This window comes from Citrus sinensis, chromosome 8, assembly GCF_022201045.2.
Source record: "Citrus sinensis cultivar Valencia sweet orange chromosome 8, DVS_A1.0, whole genome shotgun sequence".
In the NCBI taxonomy this organism is placed as follows: Eukaryota; Viridiplantae; Streptophyta; class Magnoliopsida; order Sapindales; family Rutaceae; genus Citrus; species Citrus sinensis.
In genome coordinates, this window is record NC_068563.1 from 187,616 (window position 1) to 204,788 (window position 17,173).

A 17,173-nucleotide genomic window follows, 5' to 3' on the forward strand; every position below is an offset into this window, starting at 1 on the left:
GTGATGGTAGTCTGATGACTATGCTTCTGGCATAGCATTGTAATTTTACCATTTTTAAAAAAACCTCAGTTCTTCTCCAAGCTCCCATTACTCTCTCTAAAAAATCCACTAGCTTGGCGTATTGTCTTACTCTCGCGCTAATAATATCAGGATTCCAGACCAAATCTATCTTAAACAAATGAACATGCTTGGGACAAAAGCCTGGCAAAAAAGAACCAATCGTAAAGACTCAGTATTCTAGAAAACAATTCAATTTTCAATTACTTCACTTTAAAGCAACACGTGAAAGAGAAGCTATAAGTAGCCAAACCAATCTCCTTTGCGTCATCTCATCTACTCCTTCTCTTCTCTGTTTGAATCAAAATCGTTAGTAGAAATGGCCTTCTTTTCTCATTCCAAGCTCTTGCTTCTTTCCTTGTCTTTGTCTCTCTTCGCGTGCTCTAGTCTGGCTCATGATTTTTCCATCGTGGGTTATTCACCAGAGCACTTGACTTCCATGGATAAGCTCATTGAGCTATTTGAATCATGGATGTCTAAACATGGAAAAACTTACAAATGCATTGAAGAGAAGTTGCATAGGTTTGAGATCTTCAAAGAAAATTTGAAGCATATTGATCAGAGGAACAAAGAGGTCACTAGCTATTGGCTTGGTTTGAATGAGTTTGCAGACATGAGCCACGAAGAGTTCAAGAACAAATATTTAGGATTGAAACCTCAGTTCCCCACGAGGAGACAGCCTTCTGCCGAGTTTAGCTATAGAGATGTCAAAGCTTTGCCGAAATCTGTTGATTGGAGGAAGAAAGGAGCTGTTACTCCTGTCAAGAACCAAGGTTCATGTGGTAGTTGTTGGGCATTTTCAACTGTTGCAGCTGTGGAAGGCATCAACCAGATAGTCTCAGGAAATCTAACTTCATTGTCCGAACAAGAGTTGATTGATTGCGACACAAGTTTCAACAATGGCTGCAATGGAGGTCTAATGGATTATGCATTCAAGTATATAGTTGCAAGTGGAGGACTCCATAAGGAAGAAGACTACCCATATCTTATGGAGGAAGGCACTTGTGAGGACAAGAAGGTGAGTAGAAAGAAATTATTAATGGTTAAAAACTAACAGCAAGGAATTTTTTTCACTTACTATGTTTATTTGATATGTTCTAGGAAGAGATGGAGGTAGTGACAATCAGTGGCTACCAAGATGTGCCAGAAAACGATGAACAAAGTCTCTTGAAAGCACTGGCTCACCAGCCTGTTAGTGTAGCCATCGAAGCTTCTGGCACAGACTTCCAATTTTACAGTGGGGTAATGAAGCGTGTTATACAATGCATCTCTTTCATGTTGTGTATTGAAGGCTAGTCTTCTGAATTCTAATCATGCATATGCCTTTTTTGTAGGGTGTATTCACTGGGCCTTGTGGAGCTGAGCTCGATCACGGCGTTGCTGCAGTTGGATATGGAAAATCAAAGGGTTCAGATTACATCATTGTGAAGAACTCATGGGGACCCAAATGGGGAGAGAGAGGTTACATAAGGATGAAGAGAAACACTGGAAAACCTGAAGGACTCTGTGGCATCAACAAGATGGCTTCAATCCCCCTCAAGAAGTAAACAACTCTCTGGTTTCTTTTGTTGCCATTGATCAATTCTTTTCATTTCATTTCTTTCTGGTCGCTTCCCACTTGAAGTGACAATACTTGGTTTGCTTTCTTTCCTACTTTGATAATAAACATTGCGGCTTAATATTGCACAAGAACAAAAGCATTCGTCCATTAATGAGAAAGCAAGCGAACAAGCACTAGAGCAGGAAGTTTGTAACAGATACGTACAAACGTCCACCCACAAAGCACCTCAACTTGAATAAAATAATGATAATAACAGTAATTATGAAGCCGAACTTCATAAACAGGAAAATACAATCCACCCGACAGGAAAATACAATCCACCCGACATCACAAGTATGGAAAAACCATTCGGGTGCAAGTCTTCGGATTTTCAGTTTCCATTATTGCCTATAAGGGTGAAATTTTGACATTCATATGCTTAAGTTTTTATGCTCTAATATTCTATGTGCACTGAATGATCGACACAGGACGAATAGGGTTAGGGGGACAGGCAAAGAATCAACTTTAACTTGAAACTTCATTGTATTTAAAGACACAATCATAGAGCCGTCCTCCTAGAAACTGGGCAACCTCGGGATGTTTGACCTGAAATAAAGAAAAGCCAAAAACAAATGTGCAATATTAATACTTAATGCTGAAAATAATTTCATTAACTAGATTCTAGAAAATAATAATAATATTACTACAAATGAAACAATCACCATCCCAATCTTCAAGGAATCACATTTGAATTGAGCGTACAGATTTGTTTCAATTCCACGACCCTGACAAAAACAATAAAAATTTTTAACATTATGTTGACGGATACAACATATTAACCACCAGATTACATGCTTAGATGAAAATACTACACTCATGCAATTTATTAATAACCAAAAGAAGCATATATATACCAATATCACATTAACAATCTGGCTATGCCACTTTTAAGAAATTAGCAGAATCAAATCCGCCAGAACTCTCAAGGATTTTTTTGACTTACAACAATTACAGATTTACAATGTTATCTACACAAGACAAACTCAACTTTTCACCTATAGAGCAACAAATGATAACAAAATTAGCCCTGATATGTCGTTGACCGTTACATTTGCATTTTTGCTTGAAATTTCTACTCATTCAAAAACACACTAGAAAATGAACCAAGCTTCAATTAAAAGAAGTGATTTAGTTTCAGTTGTATCTTGAAAATATAAAGAACATACCATTCCTTCTAAGATAACTAGGTCTGCATCACTCGCTAGGTAGGCAAGCTCTTGTGATACTGCTGTAAGATCAATAACCTACAAGAGTTTTGAAAATGAAGAGATTATTAACATACATGCGATGACTCAAAGACATCTTTCTACTGATGCAATGACTTTAAGAAGTAAAAGGCAGCACTTCCATTTCTTACTGGCAAATCATTGCCAGAATTGGCAATCAAAAGCTTTGAAGTATCAACGCCCATGAGCTGCCCCTTTTCATCCTTCAACTGAAATTGGCACCACATTATAGTCATCCAAGAAAAAGAAATAATTGTAGCTTTTACTTTTTATTTTCATGTTTTCTGTCACCTTTGACATGATTTCAATCAGTTCAGGGTAGGTTACATCATTGATTGAAGGTAAGTCATTAGCAGCCAAAATAACCTGTAGGGAGTGAGAGTGTGAGAAATTAAAAAAAAAAAAGAATGTGCTTCGTCTAAATAAGTAGAAAGAGTGACTACAAACTCAGTTGCATAGCAACCGACATAACTGAATCAGAAAGCAAACCTGAGTTCCACGTCGGAGTAATTCCCTTGCAAACGGTAGGATACCTAAAATTATATCCGCTCCAGAATTATCAACAAAAATGACAGCCTGTAATGGACCACAACAGAACTGGTTAGCGCAAGGGCGTACTTATCATATCACTGATGTTTTCCTTTTCTCTTCCAGCAAAATGCTTTCAAGGATGTAACTCTTTGAAAAAGAATATCAACATAAACCATACAAGGAACTCGCCTTCTTCCAAGCTTTCTTGCTCCATTTCACTTTAAAGGTCTCCAAGTCATCGATAACCCAAGGCCGAGGCACAAGATTTTGACAACTAGCCAAAAAGGACATACCGTCCTTTGAGAAGACCTCAGCAAGCTTCAAGAAATGAAAAAAATAATATGATAAGTTGTTTATCATATGAATGAGTTACAGCTACTATGATCAGTATACAAACTGTCGGACCAATGGCTTGTTCATTAAAATTTATCATAGTCATCCAATCAAAGATTAACATACCTGTGCTGAACCAAGATCAAATATGTTTCCAGCAAATATTCCTCTGATCAGGCTCTCTACGCGCTTGCCTTCATCTTCGATAACATCGTTAAGACGAACCACATCCCCAAATAAGGATATAGCCTTTGCATTCTCTTCATCCTATTATGATTTATCACAGAAAGGAACACCCTTTAGGTCATAACAAATAAATGGATGATGGCCATTAGTCAATATCAAGGATCCCCTGTCCTCCCATATCTCTAACATCTAATCCTCCTCTCTCTCCATCAACTCTGTCATTTGACTAGTAATATTGCCAGACAGTCAACAGGAAAAGGTCAAAGAGTATGTTATAGATCTCAAGAATCTCCAAGCTCTCACCATAGAGTTTGAAGATGGCCATTAGAGGAAAGGGAACCTAGTACTATAGTTATTCCTAGCAAATACAAGTTATCAGTATCCGATGGTTTTAAGTTTACTTTATTTCACAGGTAAACTCTACTTCCTTGGCATGTGAAAGAAGACCTTGACGTATTTTAAGTCTAACATTTACCTTGACTTTCTTGAATATATCTCTGAAGCCCAATTCTCTAAGGACTTGCTCACGAAGTCGGCAAAGAAGCTTGAAAATCCCCAAAAAGAGAAAAAAAAAAATTAGGCTCTCCACAATAGACCATTGAGAAACCTCAATCTGAAATTGATAATATGGAGTGGAAAACAGCATCCTTCACTTACAATGCAATCAGGTGGTCCACCATGAGTTTCTGGATCTTTCTTCATGTCCTCAAGTATCTCTGAATACCTTTTGCAGATTATGCACAAAAACTTAACAGAATCAAACTTACAGACAGCAGACTGAATTATTTATTGAAACAAACATGCAACAACAAGCAGGATAGGTGAACTCGTTCAAATTCAAGAGACATATATAGTATAAACAGCCATTTCAAGAACCTGTACTCTAGGAGAAACAGAACATCTAAATTCAAATGCCAGGCCGGATTTGAAACAAACCAACAATTCAAAGTTCGGAAACACATAAATATTCTAAACAGGAACGAACTGGATTTCCTAAGAAGGAGAAAAGGTCACCCAGAGTAATCAATTTCCGGAAATCAAAAATAACAATTAAATGATTCCCATACTAAGGATGATAGGATTTTCTTTTTCTTTTTGCTATGGGATTATTGAGTGTTGTTCGAGTTTAAATCGCAAAATATGGAATGATAATGTGAATTCAAACAAAAATATAAAAATTCGATATAAAAAAGGAACCTTTGAGCAAATTTCTCAGCTCTGACGTGAGCATCAGGCACAGTGGGATCACTCTCAGCTCGCTTCCTGCAACAAACAAACGTGTTAAAGGACAAATATCCAAGTTAAAACAGAGAGAGAGAATGAATAAAAAGAAAAAGAAGATGGCAGACTTGAAAGAAGGAATAGAATTGAGGAAGAGGTCGAGCCAAGCAATCTCAGTACGAGTAGGCTTTTTGGGATTGTCAGTTGGGAATCTGTACGGAATTGTGCATGCCCTGTAGTTTGTTTCGATCGGAGTCGGAAGCAGTGGGAATGGAACAAGCTCCGATTCACTCTCCATTTCTTGCGGAATGAATGAAATGAAGAATGAAGAAACAAAATGCGAAGCAGCTGACTTATTATATGTATAGAAAAAGGGAGAGAATGGCAAGGCAACAGCTATCCTCTCAAGTTGGTCTGCTGAGAATGGATTCCGTTGTCTTGGGGGCCGTGCTCTGCGTCTGCGACCGCCCAAATCCTCCCTCTCTCTCTCTCTCTCTCTCTCTCTCTCTCTCTCTCTGTCTTTCTTTTGGAAATTAGAATACGCTTCTCTGTTCTTTACTTTTCCTTATTTTACTTGCTTTTTGTTTTCAAGAAAGAAAGAAATCTCCAAAGATACTTATAATCTTCTATGTTTTGAATTGGTTTACTCATAAACATTGATTGGTTAGATTTATGCGTGGCTTCTAGAATATCTTTAGAAATTCTGACTGATGTTGATGTGATGGCTTCAGTTAGGGATTAATTTCGCTTCACCCCCTTGTCGTTTTTGTTAATAATATGTTTTTCCCCATATGTTTCAAATATCATCAACTAACTACTTGTGACTGTTGAGTTTTTGTTTGGCTCCAATCCATTCAATCAAGGGTGGTGGGTGTGGCTGCCAATGCCATGCCAATCTACAAAGAAGGTGGTGGTTGCCTTGGGGGATTTAAATTATTTAGAGCAACTCAGGAGTAACTGCACTTTCATTTTCACATGCTCAGATCAGAAGCATGAAAATTCTACATGAGAGAAAAAATAAAAATAAAAACCATAGGAGCAACCAAGTGCGCTTGAACATTACATATTTCCACTAAGCGCACGGTGGTGGTACCTGGGTACCAATGTATTTGGCTTCTACATTTTTACAAGAGGAAGTGGGTTGTTTCTCTCCTGATGACAAGTCTAAATGAACATTTTCTAGGTAAATATTCTGGCATGGGATCCCTTTGCTGCATTCCAGTGCCACTGCTACCGCAGAAGATGATGTCCCTCTTATGTTCTTGAAGTATATATCACTTAGCTTCACCCGGGATGGTGGCTGCACTCAACCATCAATGAAACTTTCATCAGTTCTCTCCATGAGTGAAACCTAATTTGAATAGAATGTATGTAGTGACTTACTTTGGTGGGACAAGAAGTGAACGGACAATATGCCTGATCAATTATAATCGGATTGCTTACGTTGTTCATTATGATATTTTCAAATGTCATATTGGTGGCTGCACTGCTACCCGGTGAGTTAGCCCATGTCTTAATCCTAACACCATTCATGGTCCCTGTCATGGTGCTGTCTCTGACAACAAGGCCCCTCACATCTCCTTCATTCGGGTATCTTCCCAAACTTCCAACGCTGTATTGCATTATATGCTTTGAATAACAGGTTAAATATCTTCTTAAAAATGATATTATTTAGTCTAAACCCATTGGACCTACTGCTAACAAGAGTATCAAAGTTACCTGATGCCATGCCCGGGTCCACAAGTGATGCTAGCGATAGTCACCTCGGAATTGCCTTGCCCAACAGAGATGCAGTCATCACCAGTGCCAATATGTGATCGTGAAACATGGACACTAGAACTTCTTTCAATGTGGATCCCATCAGTGTTGGGACTGTTGGCTGGCGCTGAAATTTTAATTTTACTGCCTCTGAAGTTCTTGCATTCCACAAGAGCTATATGAAAGGACTTGCTATTCACTGAAGTTATTCTTCGGACAATAGTCTTTTTCATTGCTACAAATTTTACATTCTGAAAGAAGAAAAATGAATTGTCATCAGGCACCGATTTTAAGGCCATACCTTACAATTCTTTACTTGAGAGACTGACAAACCAATATGGGCTTCAGATATTGACAACATGCATAGTACAGTGAATTATTGTAATAGCTTGTTCTGGGGTAGTGGTTTATAGTGCATACGGTTGGAAGAAGTTTGCAGTTGAAGTGGGTGGGGCACCCATTGTAAGGCCATGCTTTAGCTCCCCGGCCATCAAAGGTTCCTCCTCCGGTGAGGGTTAGCCCCTCCACCCCACCAAATTCAACCCAGCCAGCACCAAATCTATACTCAGACAAATTTGTCGATGCAATCAGATAACCCTGCAAGTTCATTTACCAGATACTTTAAACAGAGGAAAAATGAAATTTTGCCTCAAAAGTAAATAAAGCATTAAAACCTCACCTTCATCTGAACGGTTATATTTGATACATTTTTGCAGGGGCCTGCGAACTTAATGGGACCAATCAGGTATGTTCCATGAGGTACCAGAAGAGTTACCGCACCTGTTGTCTCACATGCCTCCTTCCATGCTGCTTCGAAAGCCTACAATCGTATTGATAAGAAAAGGTAAAGTGAGTTACAAAGAGCTAACCTCACTTTCTTTGATCATCCTCGTGTATCAACGGAGAAATTTTAACAATTCTCTTTGCATTACTCTGAGCTAAAGCTCAAGTCTCAGGTTATCAAAGCGAAGGCTTATATTGAGAACTAGGATATTGACCTGGAGAGATGCAAGTTAAATTTGGTAGCAAGAAGCAAGATCGAATACAATTCAAAGACATTACACAGCGTGTGTTCTTCCCTGCTTTAATTTGTCAAGTCAAACAAATAAAAAGAAGGCTACAAGCTACAACACTTCAAGTGAATCTTGGAGGAGAGGGAGAAAGGGGACAAACTTTGCTGTCATCAGTACGACCATCCGCTCTTGCACCGAAGTCCTTCACATTGACTAGAAGAGAGCTAGTTTCCTTGTAATGTATGTTCTTCACCTGTGCTATCATTGTTCTACTTCCCCCGGCAAAAGCATCACTGAAACAAATAATGAAGAGCACCAACAGCAATTTGGAATCCAGTTCAGTATTCATTTTAAGCTATATGTCTGCTATGTTTGTGTTCTGCTGATTTGTAGTTCTGATATTCACTCATTCGGAGTTTCTCGCGAGTCATAAGTTGGGCAAAGTGTACATAATTCCATTGATTTTGAATTTGCAAGCGCGGGCTTTTTGAGTTGGCATGTAACTGTCCTTAACTCCTTCCCCACTACATCGGTGGTTAATAACCGTCGGTTCCACAAGTGCGATAAAAATTTTGGCAACGTTTTATGAAAGCAGTGAGCAGTTTTTCCATTTCTCAGGTAGACTATCATGATGGGGCTTCTCCTGAACTTCTGCTAACATCATTTCTCACCTTATATTCTTGAATTGATGCTCTGGATCAAACAAACAACAGCGAGGATACCTACTAATTCCTATGTGCAGAAAGGAACATGACGGCTTAGCTCGCCTAGGTTGCTCCCATTGCAAATGGTAGCCATTCACCTGTTCCTACAAACCACACATTGTTGGATTGCTTTACTCGAATATTCTGCATATGCAACAGCAACAACAATCTCCTAATTGGAACTGTTGAGCTTCACCATCCTCAATCATTGTAACTAGATCCAGATTACGGAAGTTTTAAATCCAGAACCAATATACCTAACAGATTCTTAGCAAAATCAAATGATGCCTGACTCTCAGCATTTAATATATCATTTCTTTGTTTAAGCAAAATATGTACATAACAACCATAACATTATGGTTTGAAGGATTAGGGAGTAAAATCAATTGTAATATCAGTTCAAATCTCACTAATCATTTGTAGCCCTTCTTCCTCGATTGAATCTATTCATATGCTCCGGGGCATCATTGGTTTCTGTTTAAATGAACTGCATACCTCCATATACATAATAGTGCATTTGAATGAATAACAAACTGGGCAAAACTAATTGTGAAATACATCAGCATATAAAATCCTGAAAACTATCTTCCTTTTCCTACACATTTTGTTGTAAAGCCTCATTTCTTTGCCTTTGCAAACCTGAGGCATCGATATTTTTCCCCGCTTACGGTAATCTCAAGGGCTCCATCTTGGTTATCTTGATTTGATGCAGTTCCCATAAGGACACTTTTCTCTTTCTCTAGGTTTTCTTTCTCCATCTTCAATCTTGCTTCCTGACGGGCAATCTCGGCCTGGAAAATGGATAACAACATATGAGAACTTGCTCAAAAACCACCAGCCCCAAACTCTAGTGACATCTAATACTAAAATGACAGAGAGAAATTATTAAATCAACATTATAGATGCGTAATTCTAAGTTTGCCTTTCATCTGTAAGTTCAACTCATGAGCATGCACACAGTTTTCAAAAGAACATGAGACAACAATGGCTACTTCCGCATATGGTTACAAAGACAAAAAGGCCATCCAGGCATCCACACAAGTAAACACGTCATTAATTCCCAACAGACACAAAGCAACAAGCTTGCTTCTAAAGCGCAACAGAAACTATTAAATGTACAAGAAACCAGAAAACAGAAAATAGCACAGCCATAAAAGGAGAAAAAAGGGGGGAAAAATGTATATATAACCTTTGGATCATTTAGAAACCAAATGAAATAGAAAAGTGATTACTTGAAAAAAAAAGTATAAAGTGAGTAGCTGACTCTGTTCAATAAATTAAAAGCTGCCAAAAAAAAAAAAAATCAGCCCTTTTGAATTTACCCATTATTATCCCACAAATCTATGGTGGGGAAACTCATGGAGGGCATGGCATCACCTAAGTAGTATCTGAATTTAATTAGTTATGGGAAAGAAAAAACACCCCACTGTAGACAAATGCCAGGACAAGATTAGGAAAGGTGAAAGCTTGGCAGCGCCATTGACAGTGCCCAGAAGCAACACCGGCACTGCTCGGTGGTATCCTCAGACAAACATGCTCATGTTTGGATTTAGAAGTGCTTTTGGCCCTATTCTTCTACTGAAAGCACATTCAAACAGGCAACAGCATCTTATTTTAGTTTTACAGGAACTAAATTAAATTTCACTCTAATCGACAACAAACAAATGCCAAAAATCAATTTTTTTTTTTTTTTTTTTGGTGTAAAGAGAAAGAAAAATGAAATTGGAAAATAAATAAAAGAAAAGGAAAAATAGAATTAAAACAAAATAAATAATTTAAGGAAACCTCGCGGCGGGAGAGTTCGGCCTTCCAAGCGGCTTCACGCTCGGCGACTTCGCGTTCGCGTTCTTCGATGTAACTCTGCATCTCTCTTTCTTTCATTATCCTGTCTTGTATGTCTGCGTCCAACGCTTCTTTCAGCTCCTGTACGAACTTGTCCACCACCGTTTTTATTCTCAACGACATCGTTTTTTCTGTTCCTTTCGCGTAAGTTCTTTACTCGTACATTCTTCACTTCTTCTGATAAATCCCAAGGGAAAATTAATGATTAATTGCAACTCCCGAGGAAGAAAGAAAGAGGGGAATTTTTTCCCTTTTTCATTTTGGTTTTGTTTCTTTTCACGTTCACTTTATTATGGAGCTACAATTTTCCAAGGCCCAAATTTAATCCGGGCCTGCCCGGACCACGTTTCAAAATGCATCGTTTAATTTCATGACTATGGATTTTTCATCTTTTACTCTTACAAATGATTTTTTATACTTCCACCCAATTAAATCCTAATTTTCTTCATTATGGCCCTTCAACATTCAACAATCAACTCAACTCGGTTCGAAAGACGAGTGATACAAATTGGTCGTTCGTTAGACATTTGACAAAAAGCCACGAATATGATTTTGAAGGCCGTTTCAAAGCTGAAATGGACTAAACCATCTTCACAAGCTCGTCAGTTCTCTCTCACAATCACTCCTCCAGTGGCTTCTTGTAATACTATTACGCGTAATTCGTCGTCTCTGCTTGATGACTTCACCAGATTCTGCTACCAAAGAGACTTACCACGAGCCATGAAAGCCATGCACGCCATGCAGTGCCACGGCGTTCGTGCTGATTCCGTCACCTACGCTGAGCTCATCAAGTGTTGCTTGGCTCGTCACGCGGTTGAAGAAGCCAAACTCGTTCATAACCACGTTCTCTCAGGTGGGTTTGAACCCGAAACGTTTTTAGTTAACATTTTACTTAACATGCACGTGAAATTCAGCCTCTTGGAGGAAGCGCAGGTTCTGTTCGATCAAATGCCGGAAAGAAATGTTGTTTCTTGGACGACTATGATATCGGCTTATTGTGACGCCAAGATGAATGACAAGGCATTGGAGTTGTTGATTTTTATGCTTAGAGAAGGTGTTAGACCAAATATGTTTACTTATTCTGCAGTCCTGAGAGCTTGTGATAGTCTAATCATTCTTAGGCAGCTTCATTGTGGTATTATTAAAGTTGGATTTGAATCTGACGTCTTTGTTCGGAGTGCTTTGATTGATATTTATGCAAAATTGGGTGAGTTGAGAAACGCAGAGTGCGTTTTCAATGAGATGCCGACTCGAGATTTGGTTGTTTGGAATTCAATCATTGGGGGGTTTGCTCAGAATAGTGATGTTGACGAGGCTTTGAATCTTTACAAGAGAATGAAGAGGGCTGGTTTTGCTGCCGATCAGTCGACACTGACGAGCGTTTTGAGAGCGTGTACTGGCTTAGCGCTGTTGGAATTGGGAACACAAGTTCATGTTCATGTACTCAAGTATGATCATGATTTAATACTTAACAATGCACTCCTGGATATGTACTGTAAGTGTGGCAGTTTGGAAGATGCGATGTCTGTTTTCAGTCGAATGATACAGAAGGATGTGATTTCTTGGAGCACTATGATTTCAGGGTTAGCACAGAATGGGTATAGCCAAGAGGCTTTGAAACTATTTGAGTCGATGAAAGTTTCAAGGATAAAACCAAACTATATCACTATTGTTGGTGTTCTATTTGCTTGTAGCCATGCAGGGTTTGTGGAAGACGGGTGGAATCATTTCAAATCTATGAAGAAGTTTTATGGGATTGACCCAGGAAGGGAACACTACAGTTGCATGATTGATCTTCTTGGAAGAGCCGGGAAGCTTCATGAAGCAGTCAAGTTAATACATGAGATGCCGTATGAACCAGATGCTGTGACATGGAGAGCATTGCTCGGAGCATGCAAGGTTCACAGGAACACGGATCTTGCCATTTGTGCTGCTAAAAAGATTTTAAATTTGGATCCGCAAGATCCAGGAACCTACATACTGTTGTCTAATATTTATGCAAATTCCCAGAAATGGGACGAGGTTGCTGAAGTTAGGAAGACAATGAGAGCCAGAGGAATCACAAAAGAACCAGGGTGCAGCTGGATTGAAGTGAATAAGCAGATACATGCTTTCAATGTAGCGGATAGCTCACACCCACAGATAGACAAAATCAACAAACACCTAAAACACTTGATTCAGAAATTAGTGGGAGTGGGTTATGCTCCAGACACAAACTATGTCTTACAAGATCTTGAAGGGGAGCAGAAAGAAGACTCGATCCAATACCACAGTGAGAAGCTGGCAATTGTTTTCGGTTTAATGAGTTTGACACAGGGAAAGACCATTAGGATCAGGAAAAACCTTAGGATATGTGGAGATTGTCATACGTTCGCAAAACTCACGGCAAAGATGGAGAATCAAACTATTGTGATCAGGGATCCCATTCGTTACCATCATTTTCAAGATGGTAATTGCTCCTGTGGGGACTACTGGTAGCAAATTTTTAACAATGTTTGACCTTGCTGCTGCTATTTTCTCAGCATCAATAGAATTACAGAAGAGAGGGAAAAGATAGAAATTGGTAAGTGGATGACAGTGCAAGCTATATGCGCAATGAGATAGTCATCATGATTCAAGCCATCGTAGCCACTGAGAGTCCAAAAGAAAGAAATTTGACAAAGGAAATTGATTCTTTGCTGATAGTTCAACTTAAGGATGGTGATGTGGGATTAAGTTGATCAATCTTATCACTGCTCAGCTCATACCAGTATGATCTACAAAGTGCTTTGAGACGGTAAACACTAAGGGGTACAACTGCCTAACAATGCCATCACGATCAAAACATTATGTACAATAGAAATATTGGACTGTGTTCATTAAATGGTTTAATGAAGCTATCATTTTTATTTCATCCAATGAAAATCATATCCAATTTCGTAATGCAAAATGATATAACCTGGAATTGTGAGATTTTGCATCAAAAGAAAGATCAATGACCTTAGCAAAATATCTTCTGTCCTCTTGACTATAGAGGGGGTCAAACCCTGCGCTTCCCTTATTATTGATACAATGTTGGGACATCTATTGATCTCAAACCCCATACAGTACATCAAGACACACTGAAATCCTTCATAGTTCACTCAAGAGAATAGGAATGCACTGTTTTGGTTCCTTACAACTCATCTCTTGAGGCTTCATCCTTTGAGTGCTGAACATAAGATGCATAAGCCTTGATTATTGACTCATAGATGTCAATTCCTTTCAGGTACTCAGCTTGGTTTAGAAACTGCAACAAAGTTCAAAAGGTGATAGTCAGGTCTACAAATGCGTAAACTGCATATATTAATTTATTTGACACTGGTGAGATTATGTGTGTGTGTGTGTGCTGATCAGATCCTGTGCATGTGGACTGAATTATAATATTTAGTGCTGCAAAACTGGGTATACTGGCTAAGCACGATTTGCAAAAGACAATAGCTAGTTTTGAAAAAAAGAGAGTGAAGTTGAGCTCAAACACAGGCCAGAAGACACTGAAAGGTAGAATATCACAATCAAGCAGTGAAGCCATTGGGTAGAAATCAAATTCAAATTAGACAAAAGTGACTCCAAGTTACATTGCTCAATATGAAAGCAGAGGACACATGGTTGATAATTTCCAAGGAGATCAAATTGTCAGCGATTTTGCCATCATGAGATTCCAATTTTGAAACAAGGTTTCACAAATGCATGCAGAAAAGCCGTAGACAAGCACATACAAGCAAACAATTAACAGATACCATGGATAGATATTCACCTCATTATGGTCATGAAGTAGAATAGGAGTGTTGGCCATGGGAGAGAAGCCAATTGCAGGAAGGCCTCGTTCACGGAAGTAGCGAGCATCTGTGGAGGCAGGAAAGATCTCTGGCTTACCAAGCTTTCCATTAGCTTTTCTTACAGCTTCTTCTAAAAGGTTCCACCATGGATTAGAACTGTCAGTTGCCGTTAGAATTGGTCTCCCAAACTTGTCATGCAAAGAAGCTCTCTGCTTGAACTGACCAAGCTAAAAGCATAGTTAGAGAACTGACAGAGAAGAACAAGAAACAGCATCTTTAATGAAGGTGATCAATTACAAGCACACACTCATCCATTCAGACTCGCATGAAGTGTCATCATTTCTTCTAATATAAAAATAATACGTTTCTTTAAATAAAAAGGAAAAATTCATTCTGTCATCATGATTATAGAGTTATTTTGTCACAGTCATTCCCTCATCATCTTGCAGAATTATTTTATTCCAAAACTTCATGCAGTATCATCATAAATTGAAGGAAAGACCCAGAAAAGCATCCTCTTTGGGTTGGTATGTAAGAGGCTTAAGGAATTTATCACTACCTCAAATGTCATATTGCGTGAAGCAGGAGCCCATTCTTCAACAATTCGTCTTTCCAAAGATTCAGCATCAGTAGTCGGTGGGACACGAATATCAAAACCTGCTTCTGCCTCGGATGGTTGCAAGTTCATGACAAAACCCTGGTAGACAGAAAAGAAGGAAATTATATGTTTCAGAAGTTACAGCACAAAACAACCTTGGAGCCTCTAATCCTGACCATAAATTTGGTAGCATGCCTACTTTGGTCAACAAAGCACCATACAGTACGTTGATTAAAATAAACTACCAATTCAATCACTTTTTAAGAATATCAAAGGGAATTCATAAAAGGAGGGGAATTCATTGGGGGAGGGTGTACTCTACGGAAGGGTTTACCAACAGAGAACAAATTAAATTCTCCAAATACTGAAGTTGAACATAATAAATTCTAACTGTTCATTCAATTTGATGAAGAATTAATGAAGCAACAACAGATTCTGTATGTAAATAAAGCCAGACTCACATTGGGGGATGGAGTGCCAGCCTTAAGAAAGGCCATGTTAACTGAAACGACCTCCCCTTCGGCCTTTAAACCAGCCTTGACCAAATCAAACTGGGAAGCTCTGAATCTCCTCACACTCTCAATACTTTTGAACAAATTCTCCATTGCACTATTATCATACAACTTGGCCCCATGTCCAGGAGCCCCTCTAGCCTTAATAACCAGCCACCAAGGACATCTCTCCGCATAAAACGCTCTGTAATCCTCAGTGGTCGATGCCAGCCCTGAAACGTCAAAGTAACATTACAATCAAATGAATCTACGTTTGAAATATCTGTAGCTTTATGAAACGGAATCTCAATACTATCAAGAAGCACAACGGTTATAAATATACTTTAACTACGATATAAACAAAAAAAAAAAAAAGAATAATTTTTTACCTTCATCGAGAACAATACCAACGTTCAAGCTGTTAAAGACATGAGAATCAGCAAACTTCTCAGCGCCATCATGGCCACCAATCTCCTCATCAGGGACAAAAGACAAGTAAACAGACCGAACAGGCTGAAACCCACTTGCCTTCAATCTTCGTATGGCCTCCAAGTACTGCATGCCCACGCACTTCATGTCCTGGGACCCTCTGGCGAAGATATTCCCCTGAGAATCGAGGTGGGCACCGAAGGGATGGTGGGACCATTTGCTGGGTTCAGATGGAACGACGTCGGTGTGGGAGTTGAGGAGGATGGAGGGTAGTTGAGGGTTTGAGCCGGGCCACTTGAGAAGAATGAGGGGCTTGTTTTTGGCGAATTCGAGGGTTTGGGATTCGAGGGAGAGGGCTTCGGCCTGAGCCAGGATAAACTTGGAGGCATTTGTGTAGTCCGGGTTTGGTTGAGATGTGTCGATTTGGAGGTATGCTCGGAATCTTTCTATTATAGAATCATCTGATTTTGCTGGGCTTGAGAAGATGATCAGTTGATAGAATACGAAGCAGATATGAAGAAGACGATGCCGATTCCTCATTTTGTTTCCAAGGAGACAGTGAGTGTGTGTGAGTGACAACTTCAGGACAGCGATTAGCCGATTAACGGTTGGTCCTCCTCAACACAGTTAAAGCGCCCAGGGCTGCACTTGTTTACCAAATGGAATCTTGTAAAACAACTAAACAAGTCTGTCATCTATGATACAGTAGAACGTGACTATAAACTATCAGAAAGATTTGTCATTTTTTGTGTTATTTTAGTGGGCAACCCACCCGCGGAAGACGGTGTCCATGCGGTAGGATCATTCAATCATATCTTTTCGTTGTTGCGCTGAAAGAGACACAAGTATTTGACTATTTGAGTGGTACTACTTCTACTATGTATAGATGGCCAATGGCCGGCCTGGCCACCAAAACAAGGTTCATGAGTGTCTGTTCCGTGCCGTGCCGTGCCGTGTCTATTATGTGTTTTGTGTTATGTTTAATTTTTTTTTTGTTTAGACCTGACTCGCACATGTGTTGTGTCCATTTGTGTCGTGCCGTGCCTAAGAAAAAATGTCCATTAAACTTTTTTTTTAAATTTTTTAAGAGATAATACTAAGTTGTTAGCGTATTTTTTCAAGTATATATATTTTTCTTAGATTTATACCTTTGTTTAAATTTAATAGAATCGAAAATTCAAAACTCAAGTTTATATTCACTAATAATAAACTAATAATAATAATAATAAAATGTAATATTAATTACTAAGTTTGATCTTATAGTATTAGAATTTTTTTAATACTTAATAATAATAATAATAATAATAAATTATTTCTTAAGGGTTAACTTAATTGTTAACTTAGAGTTATATAGAGTCATAGATCATAGTTTACAATAATATTAATG

The 17,173-nt window shown here is 38.8% G+C and overlaps 6 protein-coding genes across 8 annotated transcripts; 2 read left to right on the forward strand and 4 right to left on the reverse strand.

The window, feature by feature from the left end:
* Nucleotides 1-223: 223 nt before the first annotated feature.
* Nucleotides 224-1,754, forward strand: LOC102610106 (cysteine protease XCP1). Its single transcript, XM_006486518.4, has 3 exons — nt 224-1,075; nt 1,159-1,299; nt 1,392-1,754. Exons 1-3 carry the CDS (start codon nt 377-379, stop codon nt 1,602-1,604), a joined length of 1,053 nt encoding a protein of 350 aa, XP_006486581.1. The 5' UTR covers nt 224-376; the 3' UTR covers nt 1,605-1,754.
* A 15-nt stretch (nt 1,755-1,769) lies between these two features.
* On the reverse strand, nt 1,770-5,778 carry LOC102609793 (hypothetical protein). The gene is made up of 12 exons (XM_006486517.4): nt 5,283-5,778; nt 5,131-5,196; nt 4,591-4,657; nt 4,409-4,477; nt 3,874-4,014; nt 3,604-3,732; nt 3,373-3,459; nt 3,175-3,249; nt 3,015-3,092; nt 2,824-2,901; nt 2,320-2,382; nt 1,770-2,203 (listed from the first exon to the last, which is right to left on the reverse strand). The coding sequence occupies exons 1-12, from the start codon at nt 5,450-5,452 to the stop codon at nt 2,123-2,125; spliced, it is 1,104 nt and encodes a 367-aa protein (XP_006486580.1). The 5' UTR covers nt 5,453-5,778; the 3' UTR covers nt 1,770-2,122.
* Nucleotides 5,779-6,012: 234 nt separating this feature from the next.
* On the reverse strand, nt 6,013-8,884 carry LOC102610721 (exopolygalacturonase). Of its 2 annotated transcripts, none has more exons than XM_052432034.1 (6): nt 8,086-8,884; nt 7,592-7,732; nt 7,333-7,509; nt 6,874-7,163; nt 6,598-6,766; nt 6,013-6,454 (listed from the first exon to the last, which is right to left on the reverse strand). In XM_052432034.1, exons 1-6 carry the CDS (start codon nt 8,272-8,274, stop codon nt 6,227-6,229), a joined length of 1,194 nt encoding a protein of 397 aa, XP_052287994.1. In that variant the 5' UTR covers nt 8,275-8,884; the 3' UTR covers nt 6,013-6,226. The 2 variants fall into 2 exon arrangements, with proteins under 2 accessions (XP_052287994.1, XP_006486583.1); XM_006486520.4 differs by having other exon boundaries at nt 6,017-6,454; nt 6,538-6,766.
* Nucleotides 8,885-9,023: 139 nt separating this feature from the next.
* LOC102610422 (uncharacterized) lies at nt 9,024-10,731 on the reverse strand. Its single transcript, XM_006486519.4, has 2 exons — nt 10,415-10,731; nt 9,024-9,420 (listed from the first exon to the last, which is right to left on the reverse strand). Exons 1-2 carry the CDS (start codon nt 10,592-10,594, stop codon nt 9,247-9,249), a joined length of 354 nt encoding a protein of 117 aa, XP_006486582.2. The 5' UTR covers nt 10,595-10,731; the 3' UTR covers nt 9,024-9,246.
* Nucleotides 10,732-10,795: 64 nt separating this feature from the next.
* On the forward strand, nt 10,796-13,364 carry LOC102611024 (pentatricopeptide repeat-containing protein At2g03880, mitochondrial). The gene has a single exon (XM_006486521.4). The coding sequence runs from the start codon at nt 11,018-11,020 to the stop codon at nt 12,947-12,949; it is 1,932 nt and encodes a 643-aa protein (XP_006486584.2). The 5' UTR covers nt 10,796-11,017; the 3' UTR covers nt 12,950-13,364.
* LOC102611318 (uncharacterized) lies at nt 13,330-16,628 on the reverse strand. 2 transcript variants are annotated; one of them, XM_006486522.4, is made up of 5 exons: nt 15,747-16,628; nt 15,328-15,590; nt 14,828-14,965; nt 14,247-14,495; nt 13,330-13,739 (listed from the first exon to the last, which is right to left on the reverse strand). In XM_006486522.4, the coding sequence occupies exons 1-5, from the start codon at nt 16,324-16,326 to the stop codon at nt 13,626-13,628; spliced, it is 1,344 nt and encodes a 447-aa protein (XP_006486585.2). In that variant the 5' UTR covers nt 16,327-16,628; the 3' UTR covers nt 13,330-13,625. The 2 variants fall into 2 exon arrangements, with proteins under 2 accessions (XP_006486585.2, XP_006486586.2); XM_006486523.4 differs by having other exon boundaries at nt 14,247-14,486; nt 15,747-16,625.
* Between the last annotated feature and the right edge of the window lie 545 nt (nt 16,629-17,173).